General features: G+C 35.9%; 1 protein-coding gene across 1 annotated transcript; it reads right to left on the reverse strand.

Moving 5' to 3' along the window:
• Positions 1-2,562: 2,562 nt before the first annotated feature.
• On the reverse strand, positions 2,563-16,934 carry LOC125877479 (probable protein phosphatase 2C 12). The gene is made up of 9 exons (XM_049558764.1): positions 16,731-16,934; positions 16,033-16,204; positions 4,741-4,894; positions 4,586-4,649; positions 4,181-4,288; positions 3,319-3,444; positions 2,978-3,213; positions 2,679-2,881; positions 2,563-2,591 (listed from the first exon to the last, which is right to left on the reverse strand). Exons 1-9 carry the CDS (start codon positions 16,926-16,928, stop codon positions 2,563-2,565), a joined length of 1,290 nt encoding a protein of 429 aa, XP_049414721.1. The 5' UTR covers positions 16,929-16,934.
• Between the last annotated feature and the right edge of the window lie 834 nt (positions 16,935-17,768).

The raw sequence follows: 17,768 nt of genomic DNA on the forward strand, positions 1-17,768 counted from the left end.
TTAGATAATTCCTAGAATAGATTTCATGTAATTTTGGATTGTATTTACTGGATATTTAGCTTTTCTCTTGTTCATTCCATCTTTCCTTGAATCTATAGGAGCCTTGGGCTTATTGTGGGTGTTGGGATCCTTAGTTTAGGCTTTTAGCTTCACTCACGGTGTAAAGGATCTTTCTTATCCTTGTAGGTTTGGTACATTGTGGCCTTAGACTAGGTTCAACCTTAGATGTTTTAGGTTGTCTTTTATCACCCCTATAATTATGATTTGCTCCTAGTAGGGATTGATTTAGGTTGTTCTTGTTGTGTTGGTGCTTGTGACCCTGGTGGATCGTCATAGCCGTGGGTTGATCCTAGCTATTGCTCGGTCTTGGATTGGAGCAGTATGTTTGGGGAAGGGTGTTGTCCCTTGAGTTGGTTCCTCATTTATTGATTTGAAAGCTCTTCTTTGATCACTTAGCTTGTTATTTGGCGGTAGGCATGTTATACTCTTTTTGAACTTGATTATTTTACTAGGCCCAAGGCCATATATGAGGACTATTTTGTTCCCAGGTTAGTACTCTCCCATTTGGTAGCTGGTCTGGTTGGTTGTACATTTGTTGACTTGCGTGCCTTCTTTGAATGTTAGTTATGGCATGCATTGCATTATTTGTTCATTCTCATATATTTAGTAGTACAATCCGGTCTCATGCATTGGCATAGTTACCATTCATGATGAGATACTAATTTACTTGGTTTTTATTCTAAACTAGCTTTAACATGATTCGTACCACCTGAATCAATTGGCTTATTGATTTTTGAAACTATGACGTCTCAACGACATTCTCCATTCCTACTTGAGATAATAGAGGCATATGGGATATGCTTAGTTTTTACTTGCTAGCCGGCGTGTAGATGCCCTTTTTTGCATGATTTGATCTTATTAATACCCCTGGGAGAGTTTATTGTCTGGCTGGGCGGCCCCTAGGCTTACTCTTTCTCTTTGTGATGGTGCCCCTAAGAGTATACCATCTAGCCGGACGAGCCCTTTATTGGCTGCTTGTGGTTAGAGGTTTTGGGATGGTCTCTAATGGTCCTGCTGCTTACCCTATATTGATATGCATTGCCTATCACCAGTATCCTTGTTTGTTGATTGCACCCTTCAGTTTATGGGGGCCGGTTGGGTTATGGTTGTTGTTTGTACCTTTTGGGCTTATGTGGTCTGATTAGGTTATTGTTCGACTATATTCTATTCTTTGTTATTGTTTCCTTGTTTGCTGATAATACGTTATTGACTCGACTTGTTACCCCTTGTATCATGTTTCTATTCTTTATTCCCTATTTACTTTAGTATCTCATGTTTAGTTACTTGCTCTATGTTTTCCTTATTACTTGTTGTTTATGTTTGTGTTACCTTTTAATATCAGTCGGGTGATGCCTACTAAATATCATTTTTGGTACTCATACTACACTTTTGCCCCCGACAGATCACATTTTGAGTTATCGCCGCTGAGTTGGATTCATGAGGAGCAACTTGGTGTTTCGGAGACTAGGGTAAGCCCCTGGCATTCAGAGTTACTGATTTTTGTTTGTTATGGCTTGTCATAGTCTTTATATTGTATTAAGAGACAACTTGCTCTCATGTTGTATTTGTAAAAAGCCTTTCATTCTTATTTTGGATTAGATGCTCAAGTACTGACTAATGCTATGTCTTGGGATGGTTCTTGTATTGTTTTTCTATTGATTATCTTTTCTTTGCCTTGTTATCAGCTTTATGCTTCTTGTTGTTGGCTCTCGCTTGATAGTCCATTGCTTATGGCTCTGGGCTAAGGGTTATGCTTACCTAATGGTGGGTTGTAGTAGGCGACATCATGACCTAAGAAATTGGATCGTGACAGTTGAGTCTTACTTATAAAAGATTCAAATTCTGACACAATATACTGGAGTTCTTTCATGTTTTAGGTCAGGATATCTTTTATCTAAAAAAAATCCGTGTAAAAGAAGTGGCTAAATATTACTCCCCCATTTCAATTTATTTGTCCTGTATTAAATTGATACTGAATTTAAAACGTAAAGACATTTTTTATTCTTATAATCTTAAATTAAAAATATATTAAATGTATCAAAATGTTTTTAATCTTGTGATGCTAAACATGCTTCTTCATAGGAAAAATGAAATGCTCAAATAGAATTACAGAGATGTCTCTGTTTAAAAAGCCTAATAAATCTTACTAGCTAATAAAGTTTCACAAAACAATGCCTTCCCACTCACTATTAGTTCTATCACAAAAAAAAAAAGAATCATTATAGCAGTGATGTCAATTAGATAGCAGTCAAGTCTTCTATGCCTTTATAATCTTATCACATGTAGCTGGGGGAGAGATGTACTTTAAATATGCGAACCTCTTTTTTTAGAAAGTGGCACATCAATTCACTAAGACAGTTGTTACTCTCTAATCTTTTGACCTAAAAGAGACCAACCCAACTATATCTTTTTTTTCTGTATTGAAATAGAAGAAATCTACATTCTAACTACCCACTATAGTCATCAGTGCAATAATTGTTAATAGTTGAATGCGGGGATTAACTAGTCGTTGTCACTGCTATATCTTCCATCTGCAAAAGAAAAAAAACCAAAAGGCTGATCAACATTAATCTTTATGACAAAATGATAATAATTATGTAGGAAATGAGTCGCCTTACTTCTGGAAGGTCTTTTTCCTTCCATGGCTTCTTTCTTCTCTTGACAGCTTGAGCAAATGAAAGGGCCATCCCACGGACGAAAGTTTCTTGTATTGGAGGACCCAACATGTATTGAAATACCTTCTGCAGGCTTTATTTCTACTTGACAAATGGCACAGATGTATAACTTAAACATGTTGCAAATTGGATATTTAGCATCTAATCTGCAGTTATAAGAAGACACCAAATATAAGCACTAGTACACACGACATGTATATAGAAACAAAATTGACATATTAGAATACAAAGCATGACCAGACCTGTCAGAAAGTGACGCAGATCCTTCCTCAAATAGTTCTTCAACCACATCTGGTTCATCATAATCTCTCTCAGTATTAGAACACGACTCAGAAGTTTTCTTGCGAAATATAGACTTAAACACTTTTTTCCCTGACTTTTTGGGTGGTGGCTGGGGAGGATTTGGCTTTTCTAATGGCTGTATGTCAACCACAATACAAGTTGTGTCATCTCGAATTCCTTTTGGCTGCACCGCTTCCTGTATGTTGGAGGAAAGAGGTGAGAATCGATAATAAAAAAAATAAATCAACTAAATAATCTGATAAATAACATACATGAAGTAATATAATGATCTTATTCTTACCTTAACAATTTGACAAGCTGCAGCATCCGGAGACATTCCACGACAACATTCGACCGATATTTCTGCAGACAAAGCATCCCAGACACCATCACTCGCAATTACTAGTCTTCCACCTGCTGAAGATAGCTGTTTGCATAATGTCTTACAGTGTTCAGGACATGTTTAATATGCCAAAGAGATAAAGAGCCTAATTAACATATAAAAGCTGACATCCTACTGTCCTAGAGAAAAGGGATAATCAACATGAATATTACACAATTTAAGATATGGAAATCATAATTTACATATTTCTTTCTGATATAGGTAACAAAAATTACTCCATCTATCCTCAAATTGACTTCTTGCAAAGGGATATCATCATTGTTAGATTCAAACTTTCAATAAAAAATACTACTCTATCCATTCCATTTTATGTGAGGTAGTTTGACTCGGCACGGAGTTTAAGAAAGAAAGGAAAACTTTTAAAACTTGTGGTCCAAAATGAATAATAGAAATTTGTATTACTGTAAATTATTTCATTAAGGGTAAAATAAACATTTTATAGTTAAGTTGTTACTTAATATATAAATATGTCATTCTTTTTGGGACTGACTAAAAAGGAAAGGAAGTAACATAAATTGGGACAGAGAGAGTAGCTAATTTACAATACAACTTCAATATTAGAATATTTCAAATTGCATTTCCATCTTCCCTAATTTGATGTGGACAATTATAAGTGGTCATAATTGTAATAGCCTTATCAAGTGAATGCTTAAATGTTTTTAAAGCTGAAATATATAATTGCAGATACACAAAGGAAATATACACTTGCTCAAAGGACCCAAAACAGAAAATGCAAAGGGGAAGCACATAATAGACAAACCTTCACTTGTTTTACATAGGGTACAGGAACAATGAACTCGCCAACATCCATATCACCAATGGATCGTGAGAGGCATAATCCACCAGGCCAACATCTCAATGGACCAATCTGAAATCAATTGATAAGACAAACATCTTCAAGAAAATAAATATAAGAACAAAAATAGACAAGTGAAAGAACATAAATAAAAATTATGACATGCTAATAAAGAAAATTATGAGTCAGAAGTTCCTATTGCAAGTAGCTACGAAGAGGTATATAGTGGTCCAAACATGATTATTTCATGTATTACATTTCCATTAATTACCACACTCTGTAAATGTTGAGTACACAAAAGAAGGAAAGAGTGAATTTGGACATATCATGATTATTTCATGATATGTCCAAGTATTAATAAAAAGTTACCTGTGTACCACCACCAGTATTAAGCCGACCAACCTCTCCACCACTTGTTGTTATGCGTTCCCTCCTATTTAATTCAAAATATATAAATAAAATGTTAATCTAGAGGTATTCCCATATTCATAAATTATTGAACTCATAGAAGGCACAAATCTCACTCTTCTTCATTGCACTCTAGTCTATGATCAGCTGATAGATGATAAATTCCCCCTTCTGCAGATTCCAATACACACAGAGAATCACCAACTGATGCAACTGTTACAACCCATCCTTCAATTATAACAAATGTGACCGTTGTCCCTGATTTTTGTGCTGCAACGTCACATAAAAAAACTTCTTAATAGTATATATTCATACTAGTACTTGGAAAAACTATACTGATATTTTAAGTAAGATATTCTATCATGAAGTAAAGAAGGTAATTGGAAATATGACTATTACAAGCATAACTATATTGAAGGACTTAATGTAACCTTCTATTCACCAGCTAGCTTAAATAATGTATGTAACATAAGTTGGAGAAAATGAATGCATTGAAACAAAACACAAAAAACAACTCTTGTATTTAAAGTAGGAAAATTATGCAAATAAAAGAAGAAAAGACTCCAACTTGATGCATTCCAAGTAGATTGTCTCTGTTTTTTTTTTTGATGTTACTACATTTCACCTTCCAAAAGACAAAGAGGTAATGTTGGGTCACTTTATAAAAGGTGAATACAAGTTTATATATAGTTGAATCCAAGAGTTTAGAAGTTAGAGTCTAATTCAATGACCTGCCTCTTAGATTCGTGATATCCAACAGAAAAAGAACTACTATAATAGAACTTCCAATAGGTCATTACAAGTTATATAGAAAACCCCATAAATTCATTACTTGAGTTATAGGTTCAAATCAAATTGTTTAGAAGCAATAGTAATAATATTATAATAATCAAGCACACACAGTAATACTATATCATCTAAATGACGAGGTTTCTTCTATCATTTCTATTTTCATTTGTATTGACCCTTTAGGTCATTTTCTCTATTTTCAGTAGTTTTGGTGTTTAGGGATTTCCTGTAGCGGCCCGAGTCATTTACGACGGACTGATGGTTCGGTCACTAGATAGTTCATTTGATTTTATGCAAGTTTTTATGATTTAGAGATTTTAAAATTTGAACGGTTGAATTTGGTCAAATATTTTAGGTAAATGACCTTAGAATGTAATTTTGATGGTTTCGTTAGATCATTAATATCAATTTTTAGTCTTGATGGACCTTTCGTTTGGGTCTCAAGACTTCCTGACTCATTTCAAGCTATCTTGTGGCTTTTTGGCAAAAATGTAGCCTTGCGTGTGGGACCAACTTTTGGTCGAGTAGATTTTGGACGGAAGTTTCAACATCATTGTAGAATCCAGAGCATCAAATTTAGTGGGGTAGCATAGTTTGTTTGTGTTCATGAGGTTTTGAATTAGTTTTGAGGACCCATTCAAGGAGATTTCATCTTAGCTTTGGTTGATGCCAAGGCTATTGACACAACCGCTTTAGCAATGGCCGGCCAATTATGGCCCAAATACTTAAGCGGTTTTGCAGTGACCACTTTTGCAGTCATCGTTGACAGATTATATCTGACTCAACTTCTTTTTCACTTTTCATAAGTGAAGAAAAGAGTTTGAGAGCTCAGTTTTTGGCAATATTCATGGGAATTCTTATATTTAAGCTGGAATTAGCATGGGGACGTCGTTAAGATCACTATTCAGGCTCCTAAGTTCTCGTTTAAATTGTTGAATTTTGCTAAAATTGGGTTTTATGAAGATTGTTTCTTGTTGGGCAGTTTAGAAGTGTTTAAGAGCTGAGATTGTGCCCATTTTGGGGGCAGCTGTTTGTTGAGCTGGTTGGAACCTATTGACAGAGTTCATTTTGTGATTCCTATGTAGGTCCCACATTGACATTTTGGCTTGATTTTAGACCCAATTTTGTTTGTTCCAATATGGGAGTAAAAATGATAGTATGAATGCCGACATCACTATTTTGATAGTGTGGCATCATTTGGAGGCGGCTCAGATGGGAAAAGAATTTAAGGGTTTGGAGCATGCATGTTTTTCTTCGAGGTACAGTATGACTTACTATTCTTAAACCTTATTTGTTGATTGTCTTTAGATGATAAGTTGCTAAGTGTTGGGTTGGTATTTAGCAGGATTCCCCTTTTTATTGTTATTTGATTGATTTAGCCGTGTTTTGATTGTATGACGAATTATTGGGTTGATCATGAGTAGTTGAATGTTATAATTATTCCTATAAGTTGTGAATAGACTAGAATGATCTTAGTAATAAGCCTTAGCCTAGGTTGGGTAGTATTTGCATTAGATGTTGGCTTCTATGGTACGTGGAGCTAGATTGAAGAATGTATTAGGTTAGACACAACCCTCCAAGCTAGGTTTTGACCTTCACATAGCCCTATTAGTATGTGTGAGTGGCTGGTTATTGTGAGATGACTATCTAGAATCATTTATGACCCTATTAATTTTTGTGAGAAATTTGACCCGAGGTGAGATTTTGAGAGGGGCTAGTTAGTGTTATCGCTATTCTGATGTAAGATTCTGAGATATGCTAGTGTTATGTACATCTGATCTAACGTAAGATTTTGGTAGCTACTAGATTTCTATGTAGTCATTCCGACGTTTCTAAGGCTTTCTAATATAAGATTCTAGTAAGGACAAGCTATTATGATGTAAGTTTCTGGGATGTGCTAGATTTTTATTTAGGCTTTCTAATGTAAGATTCTGAGAAGAACTAGTTATTTCGATGTAAAATTCTGGGGTGTCTTAGGTTCTTTCAATACGTTCTGATGTAATATTATGGGAAGAAATGGTTATTCTAATATAATATTCTGGGAGATGCTATGTTACCTACTGTTATCCCAATATCAGATTCTGGGCTAGTGTTCATGGTCATTTTTGAGTTGAGGCTTGTAGGGTAGCTCTTTTCTGCACCTATCAGGTTTGTGAGGTTTCTACCAGATTATTAATTGTTTGATTTTATTGTTATGCCTATGTTTGTAACTTTAGGGCTTGTGGGGGTCCTGTTAGGTTTATATAACTTTATTGCTTTCTCCATTTACAGCCATAGCCTTATTATGATTCAGGACTAGCCATGTCTTTAGTTTTGCATTATTACCTCATTATTTACTCACTTGTTATTACGTTTTCAATCACGAGCTTGGTGGTCCTATGATGCTTACTGAGTATCCATTATTTTGGTACTTATACTATACTTGACATCTTTTTCCTTGACGTAGATCCAAGCGCTAGTCGACCCTGTTGATTCTCGTGGTGTTGTAGCTGATATTCTGGAGACTAAGAGTGAGCTTGTTATTTTACATGATTTTCCCATATATTTTTGTATATTTATTATTGGTCTTTTGTATTTTTAGATAGTGTGTATATCTTTTGTATGTGTCTAGTTTGTACTTAATTTTTTGTAGTAGCTTTGCACTAACATCCACTAGGTTTTTGGGATGGATATTGTATTTTTTTCTCGTTCGAGGAATATATATATATATATATATATATATATATATATTACTTCTTATTTTTGTTGTTTGAATGATCTTATTATGATTCGATCTACTTATCCTCTTTTTAGGCCCATTATCATTTGTTCCGGTATAAGTGTTGACTTACATACTATTGGAATTTATTATGTGTCATCATGACCCCAGTTTTGGATCATGAAATGTTGGTATCAGAGCTTCAGATTCAGCGGTGTAGTTTGTCCAAGGATAATATCTATTAGAGTCCTGTGGATTGGTGCGAACATGTCTATAACTTATCTTTAGGAGGCTATAGGACATATTTAGGGAGATTCTTTCTTTTAATTCCATATTGTGCGTTTTTAGTCCTGTTGGTATATGGAATTCTCATTTGTTTCAACCTTTTGTCGATGGTGCCTATGAAAGGTGTCGCAGCTAAGGACAATGCTCCTGGGCCAGTAGGTAGAGCCCTTACTAGGGTTAGGGCTAGGGTTGACCTCGAGGTTGTGCACGAGCTATTGCACAAGCTTAGGATCGATCTAGAGAGGTGACTCTTGATCTAGTTATTGAGCCACAACATGTGCCTATTCCTTAGCAGTCGATGGGGCTGAGACCAACTTAACTGTCACCTAGTCCTACAGTTGCGTTGGGCCTTCAAATTGCCATCATTTAGCTATTAGCGATACTAGGGGGTATGGGGCAGTATCAAGTGGGTCCAGGAGTGTAGCCTTTCATTGTGGATCCCAGTGTAGAAATATTACCTCCACCTGTTGTTACTCAGCCTACGACACTTGAGGCCGCCATGATAGTGGAGGTGTAGATGTTCGGAAGGTTCTTGAGATTGGCTCCTCCAAGGATTTCAGAGGCTACAAGAAAGGATGCTTACGAGTTCTTGACTATTTGTCATGAGAGGTTGTATGCCTAGGTTTGGTTGAGTCCATAGGGGCCCATTATTTAGACAACCACCCAAACAATGGTGGCGTACATTCATAGTGTATCCCAGTAAGGTCCTTTCCTTTAACTTGGATGAAAGTTTCTGAGTTCTTCCAGACCAAGTTTATGCCCCGTAGTATCATGGACAGATTAAGAGACCTACTTACTAGACTGGAGTATGGCTCTATGTTAGTACTGGAGTATGTGACCCATTTTCATGAGCTCTCCAAACATGCTACTATGATTTTGACTACAAAGAAGGAAATAATTTGGTGCTTTGTTCGAGGTTTCTGCTCTAGATTGCTACAAACTCCTTTATATTGATGGGTAGATCATTTTTAGATGTAGTTGAGAATGCTCATACTATATAGGAACTCCATCATGAGTCTCATAGGGAAAGTAATATGAACACTCGCTTCTAAGACAACTATAGTAGTTCTCAATCCTGTGGTAAAAGCCTCTCAAGCAGAGGGCGGCATGCTTATCAATCTGAAGGGCAGACAATTGGGCAATTTTCGCCGACCAGTTCAGGCCTCCCACTAAATTCAAGCCAGGGTGGATCAAATAGTCTTCCACCTATACCTTAGGGTGATAGAGTTTGCTTTGAGTATGGCGATGTTGGACACTATCCTAGATATTGACCCAAGCATAGACTTTTATCGCCTCCCAGTAGAGAATGATCTTAGGTTCGTAGGGGTGGTCTAGAGTACTCAAGAATGTGCTCAAACAATAAGAGAATATGGTAGAGCTGAAGCCGAGTCCAGGGGTGGGCATGGTCATTTCTATGCACTTCCTACTTGGCTGTAGGCTGAGGCCTAATTCAATTATTGTAGGTACGATCTCAGTTTTCCATCAGTGGGCCTTTGCTTATTTTGATCAGGATCTACATATTTTTATGTGTCTATTTATTTTTCTCATTGATTGGAGTTTCTTTCTGAACCTTTTCTCAATTTCATTGAAAGTATCAACTCCTGTGGGTGATTCTTTAATAGTTGATCAGGTTTGTAGTGCTTTTATGGTGACGATCCGAGAGTGCGACTTATGATATGACCTTATTTTGTTTGATATGTCAGATTTTAATGTTATTCTTTGAATGGACTGATTATTACCCTATCATGCAGTTCTAGATTGCTTTGCCAAGACTATTACCTTAGCCATGCCATGTGTTCCTCAATTTGTGTGGTAGGATTTATGTAGCGCACACCAATTGAGATTATCTCTTATATTCGGGATCAAAGATTTGTATCTAATGGGTTCCTAGCCTATTTGGATTATGTACATGATGTTAGTAGGGAGGTCCCTATAGTTTATCCTATCCCTATTATGCTTGAGTTCTCAAATGTCTTTCCTACAGAATTACATGGCCTTCTTCTTGAGTGTGATATTTATTTTGCTATTGATGTAGAGTCGATCACTCATCCTATTTCTATTCCACCCTACCGTATGACACCTATTGAGCATAAATAACTAAATATTCATCTTTGGGATCTTTTGTGTAAGGGCTTTATTAAACCTAGTGTCTCACCTTGGGGTGATCCCATTTTCTTTATGAAGAAGAAATATAGTTCTATGCATTTATGTATTGATTACATGCAACTAAATAGGGTGACAGTGAATAATAAGTATCTTATGCCTCGTATCGATGAATTATTTGATTAGCTTTAGGGTGCCACATTGTTTTATTAGATCGACTTGAGATCTAGTTATCATAGTTGTTAATTAGGGAATAGGACATCCCTAAGACAAATTTTAATACTCGTTATGACTGTTATGAGTTCCTAGTGATGTATTTTTAGTTGAGCAATGGCCCAACGATATTTATCGACTTGATGAAACATGTTTCTAGGCCTTATATAAAATCCTCCATTATTGTGTTCATCAATAATATTTCTATGCAAGAAGTAAACAGATCATGAGCAACATTTGAGGATTATGTTCCAGGCATTGAGAGATCAACGACTTTATGCGAAGTTCTCAAAGTGTGAGTTCTTTCTTGAGTCTAGAGCCTTCTTGGGGCACGTGGTATTCAAGTATGTACTTATGGTAGACCCAACGAAGATTGAGTCCATTCGTGATTGGGCTAGGCCCACCTTAGTGTTAAAGATTTGGTGTTTTGTTAGGTTGGCAGACTACTATGGATTCATAAAGGGCTTCCCTTTTATAGTTGCACCATTGACCAGTTGATTATGCTCTAATGCAGTAGGGCCATGCTATAGAATATGTATCAAGGCAACTTATGGTGTATGAGCGCAACTACACCACTCATGATTTGGAGTCAGAAATTGTAGTTTTCACTATTAAGATTTGTAGGCACTACTTGTATGAAGATAATTATGAGATCTTCACAGATCATTGGAGTCTTTAGTTTATTTTGAGCCAAAAGAATCTTAATTTCAGTTTGCATAGGTAGATTAAGCTTCTAAAGTACTATAATCTCTCTATTCTATACCATTCGGGCATGGTAAATATGGTGGCAAATGCCTTGAGCTGGAAGGTAGTGAGTACGGGGAGTCCATCCTTCTTTCCTATTTTAAAGAGACCCTTGGCGTTGGACATCCAACACTTTGCCTGTAGATTAGTTAGGAATATATCTCCGATCCCAGTCGAGTTTTAGCTTGTAGCGATGCTTGCTCCACCCTATTTGAGCATATTCATGGTTGTCAATCTGAGGATGAGGGTTTAAGGCAAATTGGTGATCAAGTTTGGAGCGATGGCCCTGGTGAGGTGACCTTAGACTCACACGGTATTTGAGATTTAGCCAATGTATTTGTGTTCCTCGAGTTGTAGATGTGATTCAAATGATACTTTAGGAGGTTCACAACTCTAGATATTTTATTCACCCGGGCACAACCAAGATGTATAGAAAATTAAGGAAACATTACTTATGGAGCGATATGAAGAGGTATATAGCAATATATTAAGCTCAATGCCTATGTTGTCTGTAGTTAAAGGCTAAGCACTTGAGGACTGACAGTGAGTTTTAGTGATTACCCATTCCTGAGTGGAAGTTGGAACTGATCACTATGAAATTTCTTGTGGGATTACCACAAACTTCTTGCGATGTTAATAGAATTTTGGTCATCATGGATGGATTGACCAAATTGACTCATTTCTTTCCCATTCAGTCTTCCTTTAGTGTCGAGTGGTTGGCTCATAACCATGTGGAAGACGTTGTTTGTTTTCATAAGGTGCAATGTCTATTATCTTTGATAGAGGTTCTCAATTCAATCCTATCTCCTAGAGGGAATTTCAGGAGGAGTTAGGTACTTGGGTTTATCTTAGCACAACATTTAACCCACATACGGATGGGCAATAAAAGTGGACTATTTAGATTTTTGAGAATTTGCTTTGAACCTATGTGTTTGATTTATAATGATAGTGGGATCATTTTTTTGGCTTTGGCGGAGTTTTTTTTTATAATAACAACTACCATTCAAGTATTTAGATGGCCCGTTCGAGGTATTGTATGGTAGGAATTGTCGATCTCCGGTTGGTTGGTTTCACACTTTGGATTTTAGGCGTCATGGTACGGACTTGCTTCAGGATGCTTTAGCTTGAATTCAAGTTATTCAAGACAGGCTACAAGAAGCTGAGAGAAGGCAGAAAAGCTATGCCGACTATAGGCTTTGTCCCTTTAGTAATGATGTTGGTAATCTTATGTTCCTCTTAGTGTCACCTTTGGAGGGCATGATATGATTTGAGAGGAGGGATAAAATTAGCCCCATATATATTAAGCCTTTTGGGATTCTTTGAAGAGTTACAGTTGTTGTTTATGAGTTGGACTTGCCACTTCCCTTTTCAGTTGTTCATCTAGTTTTCCATGTGTCAATAGTTCACAGATATGTTTCTGACAAGTCCCATGTGCTTTGGTATGACTAAGTCCAGCAAGATGATCGTTTGAACTTTTTGGAGGAGCCAATTGCTATCTTGGATATGGATGTAAGGTTGTTGTGCTCGAGAGATATTCTTGTGGTTAAAGTTCAGTGGAGACACCATCCAGTCGAAAGGCTTCCTAGGAGATCAATCATGACTTGCAAGCTCAACATTTCCACCTATTTGAGCCTTCATATATTTCTTAACTATTTAATTTTGAAGTAGAAAGTCCTCTTAGTAGTGGATATTGTAATGACCATCAAGGTCATTTTCTTTGTTTATAAATATTTTTAGCATTTAGGGCTTTACTATCGAGTCCCAATTCATTTATGACTTGCTGGGGCTGATAGTTTGGTCACCGGATCGTTTGTTTGGTTTTAATGAAAGTTTTTCTATTTTTGAGATTTTGAAGTTAGAACAGTTCATTACGGTCAAAACTTTAGGCAAAAAACCTTAGAATGCAATCATGATTGTTCAATTAGTCTGTCGTATTGAATTTACTTTTTAGATAGATCGTTGATTTGGGTCCTTAGTCTTCCATAATCCTTTCGAGCTACCTTTTGGCTTTTTGACAAAACTGGAGCAATGGGTGTCGGACCCACTCTTTGTCAATATAATCTCAAATGGAAGTTTTGATATCTTCGTTCAGTCTAGAACATGGAATTTTGTGGGTTATCATAGTTTACTTATCTGCACGAGGTTCAAAACAAATTCTGAGGACCCGTTTAGAGAAGGATTTCATCTTAACTTTGGCCGATGCGACCGCTTTATCGATAGCCATTTTAGCGGCCCTTGATTGATTTAGTCGTAGCTTCTTTAGCAAACCTTGAGCTCTTTAGCAGTGGCTGACTAACTATGATTTTGCTGCTTTAGCAGCCACTTGCCTGCTTTTGCGATCATCACTGGGAGATTATATCTCATTCTTTTTCTTCACTTTTCATAAGTGAAGAGAAGAGTTTGAGAGCTCTGTTTGTGGTAATTTTTGTGGGAATTCTCACCTTAGAGCTGGGATTAGTATGGGGAGGTCATTAAGGTCAATATTCACACTCTTAAGCTCGAAAGTTCTAATTTCAATTGTGAAGTTTAGTTAGTAATGAGTATTGTGAAGCTTGTTGCTTGTTGGGCTGTTTTAAAGTGTTTTGCAGCTCGGATTATGCCCATCTTTACATACAATTTCCTTGAGCTTGCTGGGACCTATTGATGGAGTCAATTTTTGATTCCTATTCCAGGTCCTGCATTGCCATTTTGGCTCCATTTTAGACCAAAAATCAATTTTTGTAGTATGGATGTCGAAAAGATTGTATTGACATCATGATCAATATTTTAATCGTTAAACATCGTTAGGAGGCATCTCAAAGGAAAAATACAGATTTAGAGATTTGGAGTGCACGTGTTTGGCTTGAGGTAGACTACAACTTAATGTCCTTAAACCCTGCTTGTTGATTATCCTCAAATAAGAATTTGCTAAGTGTTAGGCTAGTATTTAGCATGAGTACTTGTTTTTATTATGATTTGATTGATTTAGCTGTGTTGTGATTTTATCAGGAATTATTGGGTTAATCATGAGTAGTTGATCTTATATTTGTTCTCGTGAATTGTGAATAATCTCGAATAGCCTTACTATTGATGTTATTGACCCTTAGCGTAGGTTTTCTAATATCTTCCTTAGATGTTAGCTTGTCTGGCATGTGGGGATTGATTCTAAAATGGATTGGGCTAGATACATCCTTTTGAGATGGGTTGTGAATTTTGGATAGCCCTACTAGTATGTGCGAGTGGATGGTTATGGTGAGATAACTACCAAGACTCATTCAGGACCCTAGTCCTTTCTGTAAGACACCTGACCCAAGGTGCAATTTCGAGAGGGGCTAATTAGTGGTGTTGCGCTATTACGATGTAAGATTCCAGGATATGCTAGTGTTCAACACAACTGCGATGTAATATTCCGTGAGCTACTAGGTTATTGTGTATTCATTCTGATGTAAGATTCTGAGATTGACTTGGTTTCTATGGTTTTCTGATGTAAGAATTTGCGAAGGACTAGCAATTCTGATATAAGTTTCAGTGATGTGCTAGGTTTCTATAAGGCTTTCTGGTGTAAGATTTTTGGAAGGTCTAACTTTTCCAATGTAATATTCTAGTGTGTGCTACATTATTTCAAAGATTTCCAATGTAATATTTTAGGAAGCATGGGATTTTCAGATGTGAGATTCCGATAGATGCAACCACCCGGTGTTATCCTAATGTTAGATTCTGGTGTTATCCCGATTCCAGATTCTGGGAAGGTTTTCATCGTCATTTTTGAGTTGAGACTTGTAGTGTATCTTTGTGAGTAGTCGATGGGTTTATGGGGGTTTGGTCAGGTTATTAATTATTTGATTGTTATTGCATGTCTTTGTTTGTACTTTCTTGTCTTATGGAGGTCCAATTAAGTTTATATGACTTTATTGCTTTTTCCACATATGTTTAGTAGCCGTATTATGACTCAGGACTAGCCACTCCTTTATTTATGCCTTATTACCCCGTTGTTTACGTACTTGTTATTATGTTATTTCAATCGCAAGTCCAGTCTGCCTATGAAGCCTACTTAGTACATGTTGATTTGGTACTCATACTGCACTATGCACCTTTTTTCTTGATGTATATGTGAGCGCTAGTCGACCCCGTTGATCTTCATGCTACTGTAGTTGACATTTCAGAGATTGAGGGTGAGCTTAGTTGCATTTATGGTTGACTCATCTTTTTATATATATTTATGACTAGTATTTTGTATTTCAAGCCAATATTTGTATTTCTTGTATATGTCTAGTCTATACACGATCTTTTGTAGTAGTTTTTCACTAGCATCCACAAAGTTTTTTTATGGATATCGTATTTTGTCCTTGTTCAAGGGTAATATGTATATATATATTCTTTTTATTTCCATTACTTTTTCTTTGAACTGTCGTATAATGCTTTGTTTTACTTCTTTTGCTCCGTAGGCCTATTATCGTTTTTTTGGAAATAATGGTTGACATACCTGTTGGTAGGATTTAGTAGGTGTTACCATGACCTCATTTTTTGAGTCGTGACATCATGGCAACTTCATGTTAAGATTTATAATAGCTTCCTTATATATAGAAAAAACTAATACCTTTTTCTTGGAATTCTTTGTCTGTCTTGACGAATCCTGCAACCAAAGCCCTAGGTAATGCTGCAACCCACTCATATCTATTAACGTCTGCGGGAATAGCACTCAATACATTCTGCAATAGATTCTCTTTAGTATAGATAGCGGCTGCCGACCCATTGATTCCATCAAATAACTAGAAAAGGAATGAAAAAAAATATAAATGACAATAATTATATTAATACAAAAAAGAGGACGTGTGACTACATATATTTAACAATTTGTCAAGAATAAATTTTTTAGGTCAAACATGCAAAATTCATAGGTGAAAATGTAACACAACAGTACATTGTTTGCAAAAAATATATTTTCCGTGCAATAAATTATAAAAGGGAAATTAAAGTATTTCTCCGGACTCTTGAAATAACTATTGATTCTACGTAGAAAATAAGTTAAAGAAAGGCAAATGGGGAAAACATCAAATTTTGGCACCATGGCTAGTTTTCTCAAACATATAGGATACTACATAGCATATCAAAGGTCAACATGAAATTTATGGCTCAATGTAACAATTTGTTATCCTAAGGAAAGGACGACAACATTAGGTGATAAAAAACTCTATTGAGAATTTTAAAGATAACATCCAACATGATAAATTTCATTACACCATAGAAAATAAAAACATCTCGTAAAAATCATAAGATAGAAACATAATAACGTACCCCAAAAACCGAAAAGGGAGTGACTTCATCTCCCAAAACCCGTTGGCATTTGGGCTTGAGGAAGGTGAAGTCTTCTCCTTTCTTGATCTGATTAGCTTGACCATGAGAAATATCGGGTCTTTCAATCTTCTTTTGGGCTAGTTCCCGCTTCAGCAATACAGACAGTGTGACCGATTGATGTTCACCTTTAGACAACATTGTTCGGTCCCTTCAAATTTCATAAAAAATATGTGTTTTATTAATTTCAACGATAACATAGCTTCCCAAATTTAATTCTCCATTGTCAGCTAATCCATTTCACTCAAAAAAAAAAAATCAAAGGTTGTCCTATATAAAACAAAAAATAACAACCCAAATTAATATCTCTTGGAAAGAAAATCAACCACAATTTATATATGATCAAATAAAGGGTCACATGGAAAAAAATAATTCCACCAATGCCCAAATTGAGCAGCATTATATAATTTAGTTTTATTCATAATCGATGACCAAAAACCAATACATCCACACCCCTAAATGCTAAATCGAAAGAAATTTCCTCCATATTTACAAAAAAATCACTCAATTTCATCTGGGTCAGATATTTTTAATCATATTTTTCATTGTTCTAACCTATTTCATCGTAAACTAGATAGAATAGCGAGAAATGTATTTATTACTAAATTATTTGAAGAAAATAAGACATTGGCTAAAGAACCTATAAAGTTGCAAGAAAATCGTTAAATAAAGAAAAAAAAAAGAGAAATTATTTTGGAAAAAAATTAAAGAAGAGAAGAATGAAACGAATGAAAAGATCCTTCATTTATCTGGAAATTACAAAATAAAGATCCCGTCATTTTATCAATCAATTTACCTCTTATTTTAAAATCTCCATAAAAAAACCCCATTTAGGGTTGCTTCGATTCAACTTTTTGACTTATTTCTGGTATGAATTTGTTCTCACAATGGAGGAGAAAATGGAAAGCAAAGAGGAAAGGAAGGAGATGGAATAATGTAGGAATTTTTGTTTGTTTTTTTACTATAAATATTTTGTTTTGT

The sequence above is a fragment of the Solanum stenotomum genome, chromosome 9, assembly GCF_019186545.1.
Source record: "Solanum stenotomum isolate F172 chromosome 9, ASM1918654v1, whole genome shotgun sequence".
Lineage (NCBI taxonomy): Eukaryota > Viridiplantae > Streptophyta > Magnoliopsida > Solanales > Solanaceae > Solanum > Solanum stenotomum.

Bases quoted from the DNA above. Each gene is read 5' to 3' on its own strand.
- LOC125877479 (XM_049558764.1), bottom strand. From the start codon at position 16,928: ATGTTGTCTAAAGGTGAACATCAATCGGTCACACTGTCTGTATTGCTG. The intron at 3,445-4,180 runs GTTTGTCTATTA...TTATGCAAACAG, and splicing joins CCTATGTAAAACAAGTGAAG to CTATCTTCAGCAGGTGGAAG. The intron at 2,592-2,678 runs GTAAGGCGACTC...TTTCTTTTGCAG, and splicing joins AGGAAAAAGACCTTCCAGAA to ATGGAAGATATAGCAGTGAC.